At 36.7% G+C, this 23534-nt stretch overlaps 2 protein-coding genes across 2 annotated transcripts in view; one reads left to right on the forward strand and one right to left on the reverse strand.

Annotated features, from left to right (window-relative positions):
- The window catches only part of Smp_179610 (putative arf gtpase-activating protein), a gene marked incomplete at its 5' end in the record, with an annotated part of 24914 nt that extends 11912 nt beyond the window's left edge, over nucleotides 1-13002 (forward strand). Inside the window, 5 exons of the mRNA XM_018789178.1 lie at nucleotides 1313-1470; nucleotides 8493-8665; nucleotides 9030-9307; nucleotides 11088-11282; nucleotides 12688-13002. Of these exons, the coding sequence (XP_018654647.1) occupies nucleotides 1313-1470; nucleotides 8493-8665; nucleotides 9030-9307; nucleotides 11088-11282; nucleotides 12688-12702 (819 nt within the window). The 3' untranslated portion in view covers nucleotides 12703-13002. The remainder of the gene's footprint in view (nucleotides 1-1312; nucleotides 1471-8492; nucleotides 8666-9029; nucleotides 9308-11087; nucleotides 11283-12687) is intronic.
- A 1434-nt stretch (nucleotides 13003-14436) lies between these two features.
- On the reverse strand, nucleotides 14437-22276 carry Smp_179620 (hypothetical protein; the record flags this gene model as incomplete). The annotated part of the gene is made up of 5 exons (XM_018789179.1): nucleotides 14437-14504; nucleotides 16659-16763; nucleotides 17913-17976; nucleotides 19510-19542; nucleotides 21908-22276. The coding sequence occupies 5 exons, from the start codon at nucleotides 22274-22276 to the stop codon at nucleotides 14437-14439; spliced, it is 639 nt and encodes a 212-aa protein (XP_018654648.1).
- Between the last annotated feature and the right edge of the window lie 1258 nt (nucleotides 22277-23534).

Here is a 23534-nt window from a genome sequence, read left to right on the forward strand (position 1 = left end):
GATTGGTTTTTTCTTTGTTCCTGACTGATCGCTTTGGTCTATATCTCCTTCAAAACTTTTGGTTGTATCACATAGTCCTCTCATGTTTAATTCTGTTGCATCTTTCCTCACTGTATTTCTCAGGTCTATATATTCCCGCTTGTAGCCCCTAGTTCCTTTCTTCATTTGTTTGTTTGCCTGTTTATTTTCATTCCGTACCTTGGTTTTCACCGTTTTTGTTCGCTGTTTTTGACCAGTGCCTTACCATTTCCCCTTTCTTGGAACTTTTTTAGTCTGTTTACGGAGATCTTTCATTTACGTTGGGGGCCAGCACCCCCTGAAATGTCGAGTTTGTTGCTTCTTTAGTCCCTTTCCGGTTTTCCTCCTTAGCTATTTTCGCTTTTTCTGGTAGATCGTGTATGACTAATAATTTGCTACTGAGTCTGTTAGCATCTACAGCTATTTGAAGGACTCTCACGGTCCTCCATTTTGTTGGAACACCCCATGTTCCTATGTTTACCGTTGCCCCAGGTTTCAAAAGGGGCATTGGTGTCGCGGATTCCGTAGACTTTCGGCTTTCACCATGAGGGGTCATAACTTTTCTATTTGAAAAGCCTCCAACTCCCAGGGCAGAGTTTAAATGATTTAAATAATGTTTATGGCAAATGTTTTTCTTTGACGAGACTCTTTTTTTGACCTGGGTTTGTTAACCCTACACACAATTCTCACTTACTCGAGTTTCGTGTCGGCTCTAGATGTATCTTATATGTATATTTCGCTAGTAAATTTTGTGATTTGGTAGTGCATATTCTAAAGCACGTTACTGTAGTTGCAATACAGAACATGAAGATATATCGTTTAACACCAATGCTTTATGTGGTAAAATTGTGTAGAGAAATTTTAATAATGAAATTTATATCTTTCACATAAATCTTTCCAGTCGTTTTTCTTTATATTTCATACGTTTCTGGACGGATCATATCCCTCTTCCTCTGTAAATCCAAATCTTTCGTTCAGTCTAGTGCTAAAAAAGGTGGATTAGGGGCATCAAAGGTGAAAGCTGATTTTTCTGCCATCGTTTCGGCTGCCGAACATGCTGATGTTGAAATGAAAGGTCAGATTCTCTCAACTAACCAGGACTTAGAAGATAATGAGAAACGTAATGAAGAACGGCTGTAAGTGTTGCTTAATAAAATATCTAGCTATATATATTTTAAAAAAATTAACTGACTAAAAGATTATTTCATAAATACTATATTTTAATAATTATCAACTCATAAGCTGATAAAATACGTATAACATTGTGAATGGCATAAATTAAACTGCATTGCAGATTAAATTTTTATTTTTTAGTGCGTCGCTTCGGTTAGCGTATAAAGATATTACCGATGAATGTGAAAGGCAAGACACTGCCAACGTGAATTCTACAGACCCTCAACGTGTCAAACAAGCTGAACGCCTTGGTATGGGTAAAATAGGTACAAGCAACAGGTAAGTTTAGAAAACAATAAAAGGTTTTTCTCGTCCTTTCCTTTCGTTAATTCTGAATCGCTTTGTGAACTGCAAATGTATTAACTGAATTATAGTATATTTCTTTCTCTTTCCTCTACTTTCAGCTGATATAAATTCCGGTCTTATTATTTTCTAGAATTTCATACAAGATTAGTTTAACAATTGTTACTTTCTCACTCATTCATCAACCTTGTTTTCTACATTCGTTCGTACCTACTTACTTACATCTTTTACCCCTCGTGGAGGAGCGTAAGCCACCCACCAGCACTGTCCATCCAACCTTGTTCTGGGTAATCCTTTTCAGTTGCTATCCATCCTTTTCATGTCTGCTTCCGATTCCCAACGTAGTGTGTTCTTCGGCCTTCCTCTTTCCCGTTTCCCTTCAGGATTCCAAGTTGGGGCTTACCTCGTGATGCAGTTTGGGGATTTCCTAAATGTATGTCCTATACACTCCCAGCATCTTTCCCTAATTTCCTGTTCAGCTGAAAGCTGGTTTGTCCTCTCCCACAGTAGGCTGTTGCTGATGGTATCCGGTCAACTGACATTGAGTATCGTGCGTAGACAATTGTTTATAAATACTTGTATCTTCTTGACGATGGTTGTAGTAGTTCTCCACGTTTCAACTCCGTACAGTAGGACTGTCTTGACGTTCGTATTGAAGATTCTCACTTTGATATTGGTTGACAGTTGCTTTGAGTTCCATATGTTCTTCAATTGCAGGAATGCTGTTATTGCTTTGCCAATCCACGCCTTTACGTCTGCATCTGATCCTCCTTGCTCATCAATGATTCTGCTCCTTGGGTATATGAAAGATTCCGATTCTTCTTGAGCTTCTCCATCAAGTGTGATTGTGTTGGTGTTCTTCGTGTTGTATTTGAGGATCTTGCTTTTTCCTTTGTGTTGAGGCTGTGTTAACAGATGCAACTGCTGCCCTGCCGATCACATTTGAAAATATTAAAGAAGCAAGCAAGAAAGATAATACCTTGAAGACTACCCACCATTTTCTACTCAATAAGTGGCCCTCAGGACGATTGCAAGGAGAGATTTTACAATACTTCCGTCGATAAGAATCTCTCACAATTGTCGACTCTTGCATCATGTTTGGCCAACGCATTGTTATCCCCAGCACTCTCCGAAGACGAGTACTCAAACAGTTTCATATGGGGCACCCGGGAATGAGCAAAATGAAATCACTGGCACGAAGCTACGCATACTGGCCTTCTATGGATCAAGATATAGAACAATTGTGCCACAGCTGCGAATCATGTCTAGAAGCGGCGAATAACTCAATGAAAGTAAAACCACAACCGTGGCCGAAACCGGATGGTCCCTGGCAAAGATTACACGCGAATTTCGCCGGCCCGATACAAGGCAGGAACTTTTTAGTCATTGTGGACGCCTACACAAAGTGGCCGGAAGTATATGAAATGAAAAGTACGACGTCGGAGAACACAATTTCCAAATTATCAAGTCTATTCTCTTGTTTCGGCGTTCCAGAAATCTTAGTGACGGACAATGGCACTCAATTTATGTCTTCAACGTTCAAACGTTTTTGCAGTGAAAATGGTATACGGCACCTTCAGTCTCCTCCATACCATCCCCAATCCAGTGGACAAGCTGAGAGGTTTGTAGATACGATTAAAAGAGCTTTGCTTAAGGGGGAAAGAGAGGGTAACCCGGAACAGGTGGTCGGAAGATTCCTAATGACCTACAGAGTCACACCTAACCCGGTGGTGCCAGAAGGGAAGTCACCAGCAGAATATATGTTTGGAAGGAAAATCCGGACAATATTCGACAGAATATTACCACCCAAGAAAACAACAAAACCTGTACACGAGTATCCGACTAGCGACCGCAGCTTAAAGGTGGGTGAGAAAGTACTTGTAAAGTGGTATCAAGGCGGTCAGAAATGGAAACCAGGCATCATAGAACGGCGTATCGGGAAGGTACTTTATTTAGTCGCGAGAAGGGACGGAAAGTGTATCAGACACATTAATCAGATTAGGAAAGATCATAGAACAGCGACAGATACACGGCTACCGTTCCACATGCTGGTGGATGTAACGCAGAAAGGCTCAGAAGAATGCCGCAACCAACGACTTAGAAAACGTAAAAGTGAAATCGCACAGCCGACAAGGATGCTAAACAGAAAAAGGAGAGCAACAGCAATGTTTCAAATAGATCCAAAAAGGAAGTCATACGTCACAAACTTCAAAGAGGGGAGGTGTAAGGACGGCTCGTCGGTAGACTCTAGGAAGCCTTAAGAAGCCCAGAAAGAGCCACAGACATTCCATCCAATCACTGCTAGGGGAATATTCTAGAATGTCGACGTGTAGCTTCCCCATTGGATGGATTAGGATGACCCCTATGTGCCTATTGGTTGACCGAAATGGTGATTTACATTCAGCCAAAAAACTATAAATACACGAGATTTCTGTACTATATTTTGACACTGATTTGGGGAATAAACTTCCTACTTACTAGTCTTTGTCTTCTCTCTTTTGCGACGTTGCGGGTTCTATCGTTCAAGTAGTCTAGTAGTTCGCGGCATATTAAGAATCAAGGCTCTAGATATAACACCTATCGATGCAGAGGCTGCCGCAACACTAGTTGCCTTTATCTGCATTGGTTCGTGTGTATGGGATAGAAGGGTCAGGTTATCTGCGAAGTCCAAATCGTCTAATTGACTCCAAGCTGTACATTATATTCCGTGCCTTACATCAGATGTGGTCTTCATAATCCAACCGATCACTAGAAGAAAGTGGAAGGGGAGAGTAAGCAACCTTGTCTGAAACCGGTTCTCACTTTGAGTGCATCTGTCAGCTGTCCTCCATGCACGACTTTGCAGTTTAGTCCGTCGTATAAATTCTGGATGATGTTGACGATCTTAGGTGCACCATAGTGTCGAAGAAGTTTATGTAAGATCTTCCTATCCACACTGTCAAACTCCTCATAGTCAATGAAGTTAATGTATAATAACAAGTTCCACTCAACTAATTGTTCAACTGTGACCCGTATTGTCTGTGCACGACCTATCCTAAGGACTGCGGACTTATGATCTCAAAGTTGGACGTCTATCGAGTCATCCGGTTCAGCAACACTATGTTGAGAACTTTTCCTGGTACTGACAGTAGTGTGATGCCTCAGTAGTTCTCACATTTACTCTGATCTCCTTTCTTTAGTATCTTGATAAATTGTCCTTCTTTCCAGTCTGTTAGCACTTGTTCTTCCTCCCAAGCCTTCCTGAATAGAACATGGAGCTTGTTTGCAATTACTTCAATGTCTGACTTCATTCCTTCAGCTGGTATGTTGTCAGGTTCTCCTGCTTTCTCTCTCTTTATTTGTCTGATGGCCATCCTGATTTCTTCGGCCGTTGATGGAGTGATATCTATAGGAAAGTTTGTGTGTGCTGCTTCGATGTCCGGTGGATTAAATGGAGCTGGTCTATTCAAGAGTTTCTCGAATTATTCTACGCATCTGTTCCTCTGTTCTTGAATCTCGGTGATTGATTTGCTTTCTTTGTCCTCGGGCGGTCTCTCTAGTTTACGATATTTCCCTGCTAGTTTCTTCATTGTATCATTTAGCTGTCTCTTTCATTTTTTTCCACTGTCTTTGCCAGGTCTCCCACTTATTTCTGCTCGTCAGCTCTGATGCTCCTCTTCACTTGTTTGTTTGCTCCTGTGTATTCGGCGCGTACCTTTAGTTTTTCTGCTGTTCTTCGTCTGTTGTTAATTACTGTCTTTTTGTTCTTCCTTTCTTGAATCTTGTCCAGGGTTTCGATAGAGATCCATTGCTTATGATGATACTTGTTGCGGCCCGTTGAAGTTAATGCTTCTTTGATCCCTTTCCAATTGTTCTTCATAGTAGTTCATTCTTTCAGTAGACCCCGTAATGCTTGTAACCTATTGTTGGGAGTTATCTTAAATTCGTTGTGTTTGTCAGTATGTCGAAGGAAGGCTCTATTAAACATGTGTACTGCTGTTTTCCGAGTTGTCCAGTGTTTCTTTAGCTTCAGTTTCATCTTGGCAACTATCAGGTGGTGATCTGAAGCTATGTCAGCTCCTCTCGTGGTTCACACATCTTCCATGGATCTTCCGAGTTTTTTAGTGATTTAAATATAATCTATCTGGTTCTCCGTGGTGTCATCCAGTGGGACCCATGTAGCTTTGTGTATGCGTTTATGTGGGAATATTGTGCCACCTATAATCAATTTGTTGAATGCACATAGGTTTGCGAATCTCTCGCTATTATCCTTCCTTTCTTCTAGCCCATATCGTTCCATGGTATCTTTATATTCGGTGTTGTCAATCCCGACTTTGACGTTCAGATCTCCCATTAGGATGGTGAGATCCTTTCTTGGGCACTTCTCTATGATTGGCTGCAGCCTCGAGTAGAACTGGTCTTTATTGTCGTCGTTACTATCATTGGTGGGTGCATAACATTGGATAACATTTATTGTAATTCCCTCCGTCTTTGTTTTGAAGGATGCTTTTATGATTTTGGATCCGTGAGATTCCCACCCAATAAGTGCATTTCGTGCTTCTTTGAACAGCATCAGAGCAATTCCCTAAGTGTGTAGAGCGTTTTCCTCTTCGTGACTGGAGTACAGCAGCATATCTCCCGTATCTAGCCTTTGTTGTCCAGCTTGAGTCCAATGGGTTTAGCTGATTGCAAGTACTGCCAATTTGTATCTCCTCATTTCCGCTGCTATTTGGCTGGTCCTCTCAGTCTCCCACATTGTCTGGACGTTCCATGTACCTATAAAAGATGTTGTTCTGGTTGTTAGAAGGGGCATCGGCCTCGTGACTTCCGAAAGATCTCGGCTTTCATCCTGAGGCGTCATAATTCTTTTTTCAACTCGAAGGCCAGAGTTTAATTTGTTTGATCTGGTTGGCGTTTTTTTAGCAAGGTTCTTTTCTACGGGATGGGGTTGCCGAGCCCATGCCCAACCGTCCTTCTTTGCCCGGGCTTGAGACCGGCAGTGACTCCAGAAGAGCTACATGCTGTGTTACATTCATTCGTAGTATAATGCAAATAAAAGCCCTAAAACAAATTAATATTATATATATATATATATATATATATATATATATATATAAGCTTATATTTTATTGATGACTTAAAAAGATATGAGATGAATGGTTATAATCAAAATTATATGTATAGTGCTGTTCATATCAAGAAAACTTTAGAGATGTATCGAATATATGACTGTTTAAGCTTTGCTAAAGACTATATTTAAGCTTTGCTAAAGACTATATTGTACATGATTCAGTAACTATTTTCTTAATGATCCGCGCAGAGTTGCTGACAATCAGTCAGCCATGTAAGCTAATCATTCATGCTTAAAATCTCTATAACTGAGTAGTTGATTCAACAATGGACTTTCTTCGGTAAAGCAAATGCGTGTTTATTTTTATGTATACCTCAGTAATATGACACAACCGACTCGTCAAGATTTTTTGCCCTAAGTCACCTAAAATTATTGATTTACTTTTTGATTTAGCATACACGTTCCTTTTACTTATCATACAATTTCAATTAAGTAGATTCAGTGAAAAATCGGAAATCGATTAGACATCACTCTACAGCAATACAACACTCTGTCTCCTGTACATGTAGGACGTATCTCATATTAATTAAAAGAAGCCAAGTGTGCTGACGTCAACATCTGGAGGAATGCACGGGATACAGTGGACAGGCAGGATGCAGCCTGACGATTTAGACTTCGCGGATGATCTGGCTCTTCTATCACAAACGCAACAACAAATGCAGGAGAAAACGACCAGTGTAGCAGCAGCCTCAGCAGCAGTAGGTCTCAATATAAACAAAGGGAAAAGCAAGACTCTCCGATACAATACAATATGCACCAATCGAATTACACTTGACGGAGAAGCTTTGGAGGATGTGGAAATCTTTACATATCTGGGCAGCATCATTGATGAACACGGTGGATCAGATGCAGATGTGAGGGCGCGGATCGGCAAAGCAAGAGCAGCATACCTACAGCTGAAAAAAATCTGGAGCTCAAAACAATTGTCAACCAACACCAAGGTTAGAATTTTCAATACAAATGTCAAGACAGTTCTTCTGTATGGGGCAGAGACGTGGAGAACTACGAAAGCCATTATCCAGAAGATGCAAGTGTTTATTAACAGCTGTCTACGCAAGATACTTCGGATCCGATGGCCAGACACTATCAGCAACAAGTTACTGTGGGAGACAACAAACCAGATTCCAGCGGAGGAAGAAATCAGGAAGAAGCGCTGGAAGTGGATTGGGCACACTTTGAGGAAATCACCCAATTGTGTCACAAGACAAGCCCTCACATGGAATCCTGAAGGTCGAAGGAGAAGAGGAAGACCAAAGAACACATTACGCCGAGAAATAGAGACAGACATGAGAAGAATGAACAAGAACTGGAAAGAACTAGAAAAGAAGGCCCAGGACAGAGTGGGTTGGAGAAAGCTGGTCGGCGGCCTATGCTCCATTGGGAGTAACAGGCGTAAGTAAGTAAGTAAGTGTGCTGAAACAATCTAACAACTAAAACAGAAAACTAGCACTAGTATTCATACATATAATCGTACTTTTACTACAAAGGTGATCCAATACAACAATCATGTGTACGCGATGTAAACCTAGATTCCAAAATCTACTACTCTTGAGCTAACTATAAACAGTTATTTTCGTGAAAAATATTACCAGTTTTAAACAAATTTTCCTTGTGTTTAAATGTACAATATCATTCTATTTAAGAAAAGTCAGGTTAGGTAATTTTGAAATCGGCACCCATTGTTTACTTTTCTTGTCTCTAAACTACTTTACAACACTTATGCTATGGTTGTATTTGATCATTTTATTGATTGTAAAATAGTTTCCGTCAATGTCGCAACTCCACATTGGTGTGTGATAATGAAAATACTTCTTAATTTATTAAAAAAGCAACTTAATCCCTTCCCTTGAAGGAATATCCACTAATCTATATATCCATTTTTTTATAGAGAAATATCGCACTCAGCATTTGCAAATGTTCAAAAAATAGAGCAAGAAAACTCGGCTCCCACCCACACTTCATCGCTAAGTTCAAATTTGGACCCTTTTTTCATTTCAAGTTACAGTAATAGAGACCGTGATACACGCAATTTTTTCGATTCTGGAGATGATAATTTATTCGGTTTGTAACAATTTTGGTTTTTGCCAGTAGGTTTTTTACTATTCTGTGGTAATTATCAGGAGTTTAGTAATGGTGACCAACTAAAAAGAGTATTTAATAGTTTTATACAGTTTTAGCGTCATTTAATACGCAGATAAAAGTAGCTGAGGTTGTGACGACATATTATACTTCCTAAATTATTTGCATTTACCATTATTATGGTGTCCATCAAACCAACTTATAGCTAGTGGTTCTTATTGTAGTGGATTTTTTACGATAAGCAAATTGTTATCTTCACATTCTTATTATTTAAGTTACTCTTTCCATTAAAGGATGTTAATATGTGATTGTCCTCATGCATTGTCGTGTTATTTACTTGCTAAAGGAGGCTCTGCGACTTATGGTATGAATGGCGGATGGTCAAAAAATAAATCAAGAGACAATGACTGGGATGAACGTTTTTCAAATCATTTTAATCAAAAGCCAAGCAGAACACGTGATTTGTCTACTGTCGCTGATGAACTTCCAACTAAATCACCCAGCAAACAGCCTACATCTCTTTCGTCTACACAATCAGAAACTAATCCAGATCTAAGTGAACTAATGAAGAAGTTTGCCAACGCCACTTCTATATCATCGGATGCGTTTTTTGACCGAAATGATGTAAGCCTAAATGGACTAATATGTTTATCTGTGGTTTTTAAGTTCACATCATATTACTGCTATAGCCTATATCTGACAATCCTTGAAAATTAATTACGTGCCTACGTTCCTCGCAGAAATCGGCAGTTTGAAGAAGCCATTTATATAATAATCGTGAAAGGCTACATTATTATTTATCCCTATACTTTTTGGATGATGTATATTTAATTTAGCTGGACATCGTCTACATACTTGAGATAAGTGTGTTTTTATGTCAAAGACCCGTCTGAACTACAAAATCGTTCCGGAAATTCTTTCTATTACTAGGTAAAAACACCTGAAATGACTGACGGAATGCAGAAATATTTAGTAATTGACTCGTTTCCTCACATTTCTCTCAAACTTTTTTTAAAATTCACTCCGAATTTTCCGTACATATTCATCTCTGTCTTATCAGAACTCAATAGTTTTCATTCTATATATTCGGTTGGTTCTTGATATGATTATCACGTTTACTGATTTCATTTCCACTATGAATATTGAAATTCAAGATACTCCTTTTCCATTGTTTCATTGCTCATTTGATATACATTACTGATTTCACCTCCTTTTTCCTCAGACTCAGTGGTTATCACATGTGTTGATTTACAACGATATGAACAACCAAATTTTTTTGTGCTGTTAACTCGAATGTTCAGAACTCACAAATGACCATCCTCTACGTAAAGCCAGAAAATTTTCTATTTACTGGCTCCGGGGCTGTGGATAAACTTTAACATACGAATATTATAACGTCGCCTTTCATTTATTATTTTCTAACCACTATTTTGTTCAACTAATTTGGACTGATCAATGATGAAAATTAGAACAATTGATCTAAAACCAAATACCTCTTGTTGTATATTAGACGTTTTGATTTACAATGTAGACGTGTTTCGGATCGGTAATATAAATGAATGTTAATCAATAAGTGAAATGTGGCAATACGATATGGCTGAGTAATAACTATGTATAAGATAAAATTATTGACACGAGCCTCCCGAACACCAAATGGCAGAAGAGGAAATAGTTCCCCAGCAGACTAAGCTTTTTCTTTAGTAAAAAAGCTTGATTATATTCAAAATATTAACACTTAGATAAATATGAGTCAATGCTGTGAGTGATTGAATGGTATCAATTTAGGATGTGTAGCTAATGGCTCAACCATCTCAGTCGTGTTACCTTATTTTTATACTATCTGTTGTAGCTAGTTTAGAAGTCAGTTCTCCGTAAGGTTTGATCCGACCAAATATTTTCCAGTAAAAAGCCCTCAGTAAGTTGACCTATTTCTTTTTTACATATTACAGTGAGAGATACTATGAAAAAACCTTTCGATTAGCAGAGTCGAATGGTGCCTTCCGTATAAAGAATATGGATACAATCGAAAAGGAACACATATTCCAGTTTATATAAACTGCTGTAGCATCATGACAAACAAGAGCAACACCGGTATTTGAAATTGATGCAAATGACATGAAAGTTATATTAACAATTGTCTATATAGATCAAATTACCTCGCTTATTCTTAATAGACACCTCGCCAAAATCATTATCTCTAGAGAACTAATAAAATATCTGTTTTTCGTTCTGCTCATGTGCTTTTAAGAAGTTCAATTCTTTGTAATTTAGTTATCATCATGTAAAAACGATATTCTTTGAAAGGTGACAATTGAATTAATCAGTTTTTATGTTTGTTTTTCTATCCTTCGAAGACTCTATATATGTGCAATATCTGTTTATCCACTTTTTTCACTTATACTAGTCTGAATCTGATGGGCTCTCAAGATTTCAAGGGAGTTCATCCATTTCGAGTGATGATTATTTTGGTCGTCCTAAAGTGCGACAATCTCAAGTATCTAATGAATTACAAAATATCAAAGATGGCGTCAAACAAAGTGTAACTAAAGTCGCTGGGCGGTTGTCAAATCTGGCAACTGATGTAGTACACACTCTTCAAGTAAGTTCACTAAATAAATACTGAGTATGATATGTGTTTTGACCAATTTTTGAGAAGTACGATCAATTGAGTGCTCTTTAAAATACTACACACATTGTTCACCAACTTTTTTGATGACAAAAATTATACGCTAAGACTGGACCATGTAAAATACTTTTCAATTGTTTCTTAATATTACTCGCCGTTACAAGTAACTTGATCAGAATAGTTGATCGCTAATTAGTAATCCTTCCCGTCTTATAGTTTCAAACGAACTGTTTGGTTGTTCGATGGTAATTTTACTGAGATGTTTAATGAAAGTTACCAATTCTGATCTACTGCTAAAGAATGCAATAGTTTTACATATTATATATCAGTCTGTTTATTTATTCAACACATAGTTTACTGTTGAAGAAATACGCCTACAAATATTTGTATTTTCATTGAAATATGTCTATTCAGTAAGTAAAATCAATAAAAATACGGATACTTTTGAATTGTTTCCCCCAAGAAGTACTATCTACACGAGTTATTAATCTCAGTAACAGTTGTTTGTACTCTCCTATTGGCTCTATATTTGTTGCCTGAGGACTAATGATACCATATGATTATTCAGGCTCGTCGCTTTAAATCACATCCAGAACTGTTGTAAAAATTAGTGAACTGGTACGTGTAAATATTTATCGAATTGAGACCAAAATGCGACATGTTTACTAAAATTGACATTTCAAAAAAAAAACCAGGCAACCTAAATCAATAAAGCAAGAATTATTAGTGACAATGGTTTTAGTTAGCCAGTACGTACTAAATTATTTTAGCGATAAGAGACATTGTCATATGATTTTATTGTAAACTGATCGAGAAGTCTAACCAACGAAATGATAATAGTCCGAAAGGCTTACAAATAAATGGTCAACGTTTGGTGGTTAAATTGAATAGTAATCGAAGTAACAGCCTGACAAGGTAAACTATACAGTAAGACATAGTTGTTACGTCGCTCACTAACAGCCCTCAAATTACCATGGATTTCGAAAGTAGAAGTGTGCTAGTACTTTACTTTCTTGGTCATTTCATGAAATTGTCTAGCACTTAAAAGGATGCCAGCCAAACAAATATTTCAATGTTGGCTACTGTCTGTGATGCAATCGTTCAAGTCGATATCCACCCGTTTTGAGAGCGAGTTAGCTGTTATTTCTCCCGGTTAGCTTCCGACTTCGTAGTTTGACGTAAAAGTCCCTTTCATTGGTCATTCTATTTTTGGTAGGTGAAGCAGCTTTTGAAGCAGTAATCCACTTTCAGTCAGATTACCAAACCATTGCTTCCCGATTGATGCCGAGTGTTTGTTTTTTATCGTTTCTCTCATACAAGCACATGTTTTATCATCGCTTAAAATTTGTATATTTACATTTGGGTGCATTTTTTTCAGGATCGATTTGGTTAGCTGCTTCCAGTTTTTTAATGCTTCCGGTCAGTTTGTGGTCCTTTCAGTTAATATTCTGATTTAGTCGCCAAACTTCTCTTCGTTTTCGGTCTCAATCAAGGGTTAGGACATTCCTTTTTTTCCGGTTATCTATTCTTGAAGCTTTTGTTTTTTTATGTCTTATTCATCTCTCCAGAGATAATATGTTAGCCAACCCTGGTTGACTGTCAAAGCCGTTTTATTTAGTTGATGATATAAATTGAAGTTTTGTAAATCTTAGTTTTTGTTTGTAAACACCAAGTATATAATATTTTCTCGGGTGATTTTTGTCTTGAAATGTCTTTTATTAGTGATGGAAATTATTATCTGTGGATGGGAGGAACATAAACAAAGAAATTTACGAATTAATATTGATATATTTGGCCTTATTATTGACACTTTCATAATATATATTGATATGAGTAATGTTTCGTCCTAGTGTGTCACTGGAGTGCGCGTCTACAATCCTACCAAGGATCGAATCTAGGAACTTTATTGAAATTAGGCTTATTAAGCAGAATAAGATTTTATCTAAGTATATCGTGTTCAGTGTTATGGTACTTCTCTGCCCTCAAAATTTAAATTAATTATTCGTAACATTCGTTTATCCTTCTAAATATTTTCTGGGTTGCACACAAGTCGTTCAGAATATTGTGGTAGTCACTTTGAAATGCATTTATTGAGTTGACGTTTTTCCTAATTGTGCTATTTTTTCAGAGATGGTAGATTTACGAATGTTATTAAGTGTATTGAATTTCGAGTCTATTTATAAAAAATGCAGTAGCATATATCATTAGTTAAAGGGTAAGATGTGTCCTCCAGTGATAATCTTGACGAGCTAAGAAATCTTGATGTTTAATAAAGAATGTTCGTATGCAGAGCAATATAAATTGTCCAGGATATTTTGTGATGTTCTACGTTTCTCTTAGTCCTATAAGAATGATGTTTTGTTAACCATAAATATTGGCTATCTACGTGCAAGTTCTATGGAGTGTATCAGAGGAACTACTCATCTTTTACGTATACAAATGTCACTGCTAGGCACTTATTAATGAATTATTACTGTCCTGAAGGTCCTTAAGAAACTGGACGTAATTCAAAATATTTAATGGGCGAGAGGTCACAGCATAAGCATTGTCAATATTGGGGGATAGATGCTTAAATGTGAAAGCGATGTTATGGGTTTCGCAGATCATGCGAATCGTAACTAATATTATTGTACAGTTTGGTTCATTATGACTCACTTTCTTCCTTTGATCTTACGGTTTTAGATCTTCCTTTTTTATTGTGAAACTAGACTTACTGTTTATTACGTATGATAGCTAACCGTCGCACCGGTAATCTCTACCTTAGATAAGATCAGACATTATAAACACATGTGAAACGGTGGTGAAAGATTACCTGTTTCTAGTTAATGAACTAACCCTAACCATTCCCGTCAATTAATTTGAGGAGGATTGCAGCACTTTTAGATCATGATAATCAGAAAATCTAATCGTTAAACACCATCATTGGGTACTGCTAACACAAAGTACAGGTTTTGAGATTTTTAATCACGAAATCATGCTCCAAACTGAACTACAACTTCTGACCCAGATAGTTTCGTTCACGGACTTACCAAGTATGATAGTTTAAATATAGCCGTCTTGCTACTATTCAATGTGATTGTATGATGGTCTTTAAATATTCCTTGACTGAAGGTATGTATAGTAGCCTTCAATCGTTCACTTGGTTACTAGGACTACAATGTGAATTGTCATACCGGATCTTTTCCTCTTGTAAAGCTATGAAGATTTGGCGACAATCGGGTTCTTAAATAAAAAAAACTGATTATTGTTGGTGTGACTCGTATGAAGATAGATTCCGTTTTGGATTGGGATTATTTAGAGGAAAGTTAGAAATCAACCAGTACCCGGTAATACTTTTGTTCCAATTTAGGAGTGATCAGCAGTCCAGGAATGCATCGAACCCAAGATAGTGTCTTGTGATTTTTTGTAATAACAATCTTATTTTCAGCATTTTACCATGAGCTGTTAAAAGTTTAAATATTTCTTGAGCTATTTAGACAAGGATTACACTAAAACAAAAATGTTTTCTCATTTGTAATGTTGTATTTTGCGCCATCTTTAAGAACTTGCTACGAACAGTCGTTGTTTTCAAACTCCTTTCGAATCAACAACTAGGAGGATGCTATTTTTGTTTGTGAAAGTTCAAATTTCCAAATGTTTACGATACCGAAAGATTTGATTTACGTTGGTTGGGTTCAATATGACTAGAGTTTTGGCAATTGTTTAATTTTAATTGAGATGATGGGTCGATCAATGTCAGACCATCATTGAAGTACTGGACTGCCGTTTCGTCCTAGTATGATCGCACAAGATCATGGACCGATTGAAGTAAGACATTAACACTGTTGGATGCCGGCTCGTTGGTCTAGAGTTTAAGCGTTTGCGCGTGAGATCAAAAGTCCCGGGTTCTAATCCCGCGTGCGAGATCGTGGATGCGCACTGCTGATGAGTCTCATGCTAGGACGAAACGGACCCCTCAGGCTTCCAATGTTGGTCTAACATTGACCGATTCATAATCTCAATGAAAATATAGCTCACACTGGAAGCTCCAGCCTTATCCTTGTATACCCTTAAAGTTATGGAAGTTTTTTTATTAGTTAGATTAGACATATTCTCTTAAACCTGCAATCAAAGGTAATAGAAAGAACTAGTTTAACACTGAAATAATTCATTAGTAATAGAAAGTTTAGTACAACTTTATTTAGAACGGATCCATTTTTCAATATAATGTTATCTTTCTACTTAGTGGGCTTACATAAATATTACCTTTTCTTTTATGAGTAGTGTTATTTTTCAGATGGTAACCAGAATTTTTGGCGCAAAACTATCAAAAGGTCTAATCTATTTAAATGATACAAAGGTATTGCTTTTAGAATTCTTATTTGTAAATAAAAGAATTTCTCTCGATCGGCCATGTAAGCTCTGAAACGAAAGAGAAACACGTCAACTTTTATAATTGTATACTAACGAGCATTGCCTATATAAAATTACCTGCTGAGTTTGGAAACTTTGAAGTAGGATGGTTTCCTTTTGTAATATTTCATTCGGTCATATACTGTCAATGTTGTTTCATTGATGGCCGAATGAAAAGCCTCTAATGTCTTAAATAATCCCTTAAAATTTGCCTAATATCTATGACCTTTGACGTATATTATCTTGAAATGGTCTTATCGTAAATTATATTTCATCTTATTTTACTACTCCCCCACTTAAAAATTATCTTATGAACCTTTTGGGAATAAGAATGACTGACCGATATTTTTGTAAAGTTTTGCTTCATTTTTTTTCTTGGTGATGTGTGCTTCCGTCTATCCGCACCGTTTCTTATATAGTTCTACTTCCGTAAAGTCTTATTACAATTGACAAATACTTCCAAATCTTTTATTAAACACAAAAAACCGAGATGTGTTAGTGTAAGCGACTACACTTTCATTATTAAATCTAATGTCTCACAAGATAAGCACCAAATGGGAAACCTTGATGGTTATAAACAGAATCACTTTTCTGAGAAGTCGGTTCCTGTTTATCTGCAGATGTTTCTACTTGAATTCCTAATAAACGTATACCCTGTACACGAGGTGTATAGAATTAGGCTTTTATGTGTCTAGCTAAGAAAATTACTTCTGACAGATGGAAAAATTGTTTCGAATAAATTTGAGGTAATTGTCACATACGATAACGTTGCAAGAGAAATGAATGTTAAGTGCAATCACGAAAATAAAGCATTTCTCATTAACATTGTCTCAAAATAAGAATGGTGAGATTGTTATTTGAATTGATGCCAGTAATTGTAAACTGGCCAATTTTTTTGCAGGATTGACTATCATAAAATCACACTTCCTACAACATAACATTAAAATTTACACTTACCGGATTGTGATGAGGTTTCATATGGAATGTCGTAGAGTTTCATGTATTCTTTTAATGGTATTATTCCTTCGTAAGAAGATATGTCCGCAAAATATCCAACTGCAACTAAATATAAAATTCACTCATTAAAATCTTTTTACGGCTGTAAGTAACCACAAATATTTAAGAGATGGGAAATTGAAAACTATCGCTTAGTTTCCTAACAAGAAATTATAGTATGATGAATTAAATACATAATATTGATTTGGTCGGTAAAGTGGTCCTTATAATCGCATCGACAAAGTTTTACATGTTATCATATTAAAATTAACCAGAAGAAAATAACTGAACATACTGATAAGGCTTCCTAGAAATGAATTAAGTCAGTTGTCAGCTCCGGTACTCTCAAGAATTTCATACTTCTGTAACTTCCACTACTCCTAAAAGCTGTAAATGACTTCCTTTCATGCGCGAATTGATGGTATTCATTAAACGTCTTCCACTGATCCAATACTAAACTCCTAACTCACAGTGATATCAGGCGCTTGTTGCAACTTTATGCACAGCATTTAGAAGTTTGAATTAGTTTATATGGTTACGCTTATCCGGCTTTTTACAGTACATTTGTAATGAATGAATGGTTCTTAATATGTTAATTTTACGTCTTTGAGGGGGAAAATGTGACCGTGCATGATTAGATGTTTGTCCTTTTATCGCACAGCACACTTGAAGCTCTGGCGAAACTAGCCTTGATCTGATTCACCAAAGTTTGTTTGAACAGTATAAGATGTGACATGCTTATTGTGAGACATAACTGCAAGCACTGTGGTGTGGGCTACTTACATTGACATAAGTAGTATATAACGGTATTCAGAAATAGATCGAGGAGGAAAAAACCGGAACAGAAAGCAATTGATATGGAAATGCAGGAACATTGAAGTCTGAGACGATTGACTGATATTTGCAGAAGGAACAGTCAAGTTTGAGGCAACTGATTAACATTTTGCAAATTAAGTAATCACTGTATGGTTCTCAGATTTTACTAAAATGTTCTGTGATTTTGTGTTCAAATACACTGTCCCCACTTGTGTTCCCGTTCACAACAGTACAATTGAGTAAGAAGTGGTATTTACATGGCTATTAATCGAATTGCATACCAATATGTATATTTGTACACACTTTTGGGGCAGTTTTCATACTCCAGTGATGAACAGAGTACTAACCTTGGTATGTGACATTTGCACATAAATTATTGTTTCACAATAAACAACTTACCTTGTTGTGGAATCAGCTCTGGGCGTACTTGGCGAATATTATTCAATATTCCAGCTAACTTCCGCTGAAAATGTAAAAACTACGTATTTTATTCTTTTAGGAATCGAGAATGTTATGAACAATGATAACATTCACACTAATCATATAATCAAGAGTTAAGTGTTTGATTTAGTTTAATCGACAAATTTCAAAAGATAATGTACCTCTCTTGTGACTACATACGTTTACTTTAAACGTAACCAAAAATACAGTCCCATCACTCCGCTAGTTTTACTCCAATTAATTTTTGTCTGGTTTATATTTGTGGTACTTCGTATAAAAAGATATATCTTATTTTTCTTTCTGTAAAGGCTAATCTACACCCATTTATCTTTACCCACGTCTCTGAAATCATCAACAGAAAACGTTCCTACATAGTTAAGTTCAAGTATTTTAAAATACCAGTGCGGGGTCGTGTCTTTAATGACTTCTTAAATTCAGGTGAAACTATGGCCTAGTGATTGAACCACTGAGCTCCCCACGAGTAAGTGGCAGGTTCGAGTCCAAACCCACTTAATTCATTTTAAATAATTGGATAGCAACAGCGCACAAAAACAGTATAGAACACATTCGAATACACAAACGAGTACTTGGCAGATAGGTCACAACCGACGAACTTCTTAGTCTTCAGTAATCCGAGTGCCTTAATCTAACAAACATTATAATGAAGTTTGGTCATCTCGAAAGTAAGTAGAAATCAAGAGCATTTCGTTCGTGTAAAGTTACGACGCTAAGTAAAGTTAGAGTTATTTAGCATCCTTCTGTAGCAAACATATATGGTTTCACAATTTATCCGTACTACATAGATATTTCAATTCGTGAACCTAACAAAAGATTAAGATAGATAAAAAAATAATGGATTTGCCGCTATGAAAATACTGATGGTTCCGTTTTATACGTTTTGTGTGGACTCAATATACTCTTCATGCCGTTAATCACCTTACGTTAGAAATCTGGTTCATTATCATATTTAATCAAAGTCAAAACATATGAGCTGCTATTCCATCATCTACTAAACTCTCATGGTTAGTTACAAAGTTATTTAAATGTGCTTATTAAAACCAAATCGTTACGTGTTATCTGTATTCCTACTTCTAATATAAGCAGGGGTGGATGGTGGCTAGTATTGGAATCGAGGACACGCGTTTCGTCCTATTTGGGACTCGTCGGTTGGATGTATCTGGATCCCAGAGCTGATGTTCGTTAGATTGCGTTTAGAGAAAAAGATACTGGGTATAAGTCGTGTAGTGAACACCAACTGTAGGATGCAGGTGCACCCAACTGACGAGTTCCAAATAAGACGAAACGCGTGTCCTTGGCTCCAGTTCTAGTCACTATCCATCTGTGCTTATAATGCATATAGCTTAAAGGGATATCAAGGCAATCCGCACAGGATGCACATATGCCAATAAGAGACTGATCAATTTCAGTTCTAAACATCAATGGGAACGTTCAAACAACCAATACAAAAATAAATTACTACTTCCAATATACTTACATTGTTATGTACCTTGAAATGACCAACAATCTGACTCTTAGTTTTTTCTGTTAAACTTACTTTAAAAGTTTCAGGAGCGTATTCCTTTTGGTCCTGTGATAAAAAAATAAAAGTCTTTTGAAAACAGCTTTCAACAGTTGAAAATTTGCATACAAATAAACGCGACAATGTCATTACTAAACTTTGTTAGAAACGGCTAGAGACAATCATTTTTGACAGGTTTCTAAGCCTACTAAAAATACATTAATTAGTTTCCACCAAATTAGATAACATAATGCAAGATTTGCTTCTGTTATGGAAAGTGATATGTAAATTCGATAGGCCTTCATTTGATAGGTTGATAAATGGCCTCCGAAATCTGATTCCTATAATCAATTATGTTCTTAACAAATTTCGATGATATTTTCTTTTTACAAGAAATTCCTATTTAAGTGTGTAACCTTGTCATGTAACACAGCTAGTACTTTGATGACTGTTATTGCCTTACAAAGCTTGTTTGTTGGAGTATTCCATTTGTAATTATGGTTTTGTGATGGATCATTTCTAGGCCTCATTGATGTTATGAAGTTGAGGGATCAGTCAACGCAGCACAAATAACTTATCTTTCGTTGTAACAGTTTCAGAAAAAATGAGCGATCGCGTTTGGCATAATGTTGAATCATTAAAAATTATGGTTCCTGTAAATCCATAACAGTTCTGACATTTTAGCACTTCTTAACTATGTGCTGTTTTTAGACTGTCCATAAAATTGATAAGTGAATGGGTATTTGGTCCTCAAATCGCACAATAGTTACAACACATGAATTAAACTATTTACGTTTAGGACCTACGTGGAAGAAGATAGAAATTGATTACCACACAGTATTTTGAATCGCACAAGTAAAAGCTCACTTTTTTATCTGAACAGACACCAAGTTTACTTCAAGTTCGTTGTCAGCTTTTTACACCAGCAAGCTTGGCGAAAATTTTAATGTAAAAAAATCCATGGGTCTCAGTGACATACATTCATTAGGGACTTTTCTAAGTCATGGGAGCCTTGGGATTCTGTTCGTTAAACTATCCAATTTGATTCAACCGTATCTCAGGATTTGATAAACGTTTTGGTGTCTGGTTGTTCATTAATTTCCAGTTTATTACCGTTATAAGTTTCTTTCAGCCCTTGTATGAATAGTTGAGAAGCCATTAGTGCAGTACTATGGTCATAAGCTGGACTTGTAACTTTACATTTATGTTAATTTGTTATTTTGTGTACAAATATATTACAATTTACTTTCCACATAATCACAATAAAAGACAATCCAGTTGGTGCCAAAAAATCTATCTTTTAATACTTTGTTGTCTCCCGTTGTCATTCAGCTGACTACTGTCGTCAAACTTTTGTCACTGCTTAGGAGCATAGGAGGCAGGTCGAACCGAGATTGTGTATTGTTCAGTTTTCTTGCTTAATTTGCCTCATGATCACTACATTCTTACTTCTCCAAATATATGGAGTCGCTCAGATTTCACCAACTCTAGATATAAACACCTCGATGCAAAGTATCATTGGCGAGATTACAGTAATTAATAAAGAAATCTTACACCAATACTTATAGAGGTAGTAAATCATACATTACCTCACCCAGAGGATTGGATGAGAAACCCAAGTTCCATTTCCGAATTTAATCTCAGTCAGTCACAACGTAGAACTTCGTACGTACGTACATCAGTTCGAGTTGCCATACCACATTAGCACAGAGATACAATTGTCAATCCAAATCCTATGGTGGTAGAGGTAGTAGGAGTATAAGCAGTAATCGGAAAGATTAGGTTTGAAAATGTTATTCAAGGAGTATAATCCAGTGAAATAAATTTGGAAGTGTATGTACACCCTATGCAGGTAGGCTCACCACCTGCCTGCGGTTATATTTTGAGCTTTAAAATACCATAGGTGGAAATACTCGCTCTAAGTTTGCTTTTAAAGTCAAGTATATACTTTTGTTGGGAGTGGTTTCCTCGTTAAATTGCATCGTACCACTTAAGAACATATTTAAGGATCTTAACTGCATACATTTGGTTCTTTTAAGCTTCCAAACTGTGTTCTTAAAAATGTCCCCAGTTAGAAGCACATCAAATGTTACGCATTATAGTACCCTAGTTATCTAAATGTAGATACGGAAAATAACCTGGTTTTTGGAAAAATTGAATTTCTAAACTGTTATTAACATCTGAAGACTTCCTGATAACAGTATATTCACTTTGATCATGTTAAACGTTACTGGAAGTATGAATTTGAAGTAGCAACAGTCCATCAAAAATTAGAAATTTTGTCCAGGAAACAATCTACTGCTTAAGAATTACTACTGTCAGGAATTTAATGGAAAACAAAGTATTCAGCTTGGTTTTGATGTAGTCATAAAGACGAGAGAATCCATCATATTGGCCAATACTAATTTTTGTTCACTTGCTTAATATAACTTACCAGCATGGATTCTTCTGCCAGATGCACGCTTAGTCTATTCACTTGACTTAGTAAGTCAAGTAACTTTTTCTCATCAGATTCATTTGAATCGTAGTCTGATATGATTGTCGGTTCCATATCAAAAACCAACAGTTCATATGTGCGGTATATACGGTGGACGATATTATCGTTTGCACATAAGATACGACTATGAATCGTAGGAGCCAAGGAGCTTTTTGTGTACATTTCTTGGATGGTAGCTTTGTCAAACTCATTGAAATGTCGATAGTCTTGAGCATCATTCTGACCCATATTTATCTCTCCAGCATAACAATTCATGTAGGATTCTATAACTTCTTCAGACTTGGTAATTACTCGAAAAACTTCCATCAAACTTCTAAAACTTGACTGGCTTACTCAATGTGAACATTAGAGGAAATACCTCAATAATGTGTATCACGTGATAAGGATAAACCATCAAGAGACCTGTAATATGGTCCGGCGAGGTGAAACTGGACATGAGCTTCTCATAAAATTCTGTCGAACTGAGTTAACTCTTAATTTGAGTACTTACTTCCAACTTCGTTGTTAGTTATGTGTGGTGAAATCTTTCCAACCAAAACAACAGAATACAATACATTTTCCTGAATTAGTATGAGGCTTTAATTAATAATTTCTAACTCGCTCGATAAACTCTTTTTCCACAAGTGCTTGATAAAGTGAAACTAAGTGAGATGACTCAACGTTGTTGCCCATTCCCGACATGATTTATATGTGCGCAAATTTCGGTAGCCATAGATAAATGGACTAGAACACGTCCAACAATATCCAAAGCACGTCCAGTGTCCAAAATAGTTACACTAAAAATCTAATTATTTGCGTGTAGATTAATCTGTAGTGACCTACTTTTGTGACGCCATTGGTGTAATGGAAACAATTATTATAATCAGTTGTACCAGTGATGGTTTTACTGTATTTGTTTGTTTAACTGTGCCAAAAACACTTCCTTCCGTTGTCCACTTTGCTTTTACGAACGAGCTTACGCTCCACTGTTTTGACTGTAATCTTTGACACGTCTCAGTATTCTTTTAATACCAAGAGATCGCCAACAAACATATCTTATCTGGACCATTAACAACTTTTTGGTTTCTGGCCTACCGAGGGATCCAAATCGATATCTGGCACGTAATCTTATTGTAGTTGTGATCATAATCCATTGCGACTCGACCACATCTACAAATTCTCCCATAACCTGTTGTCGTCTAACGTGTTTACTATCTTGTAAAACCACATTAAAGATATAAATAATAGTATGGTCAGATTCAATCGCTTCAAGAAACGCTTTTTATTGAAATGAATGGTAACTCAGTGGGCTAAACCGAAGTCGACAAAAGAATAGTCTTTTACGATTCGGTTTTTTCCCCTGGAAACAAAACATGCTACGGGTGAAAAAATGTGCCTTAAATTTTCGGGGTCAATTACGAATGTGAATGAGTATACAGGCGTTTCGCGATTCGGTTAACCAATAAAAAGCTTCCATCTTCAGGACCTGTGAAGTGCAACCAAGCCCTGGAGAAGTCCATCGTCAAGTTGGGTTTCATGACGTCACTGAATGTTGGACAGTTTATCAAGCATCATCAAAGTCAAG

This window comes from Schistosoma mansoni, chromosome W (assembly GCF_000237925.1).
Source record: "Schistosoma mansoni strain Puerto Rico chromosome W, complete genome".
Classification (NCBI taxonomy): Eukaryota; Metazoa; Platyhelminthes; class Trematoda; order Strigeidida; family Schistosomatidae; genus Schistosoma; species Schistosoma mansoni.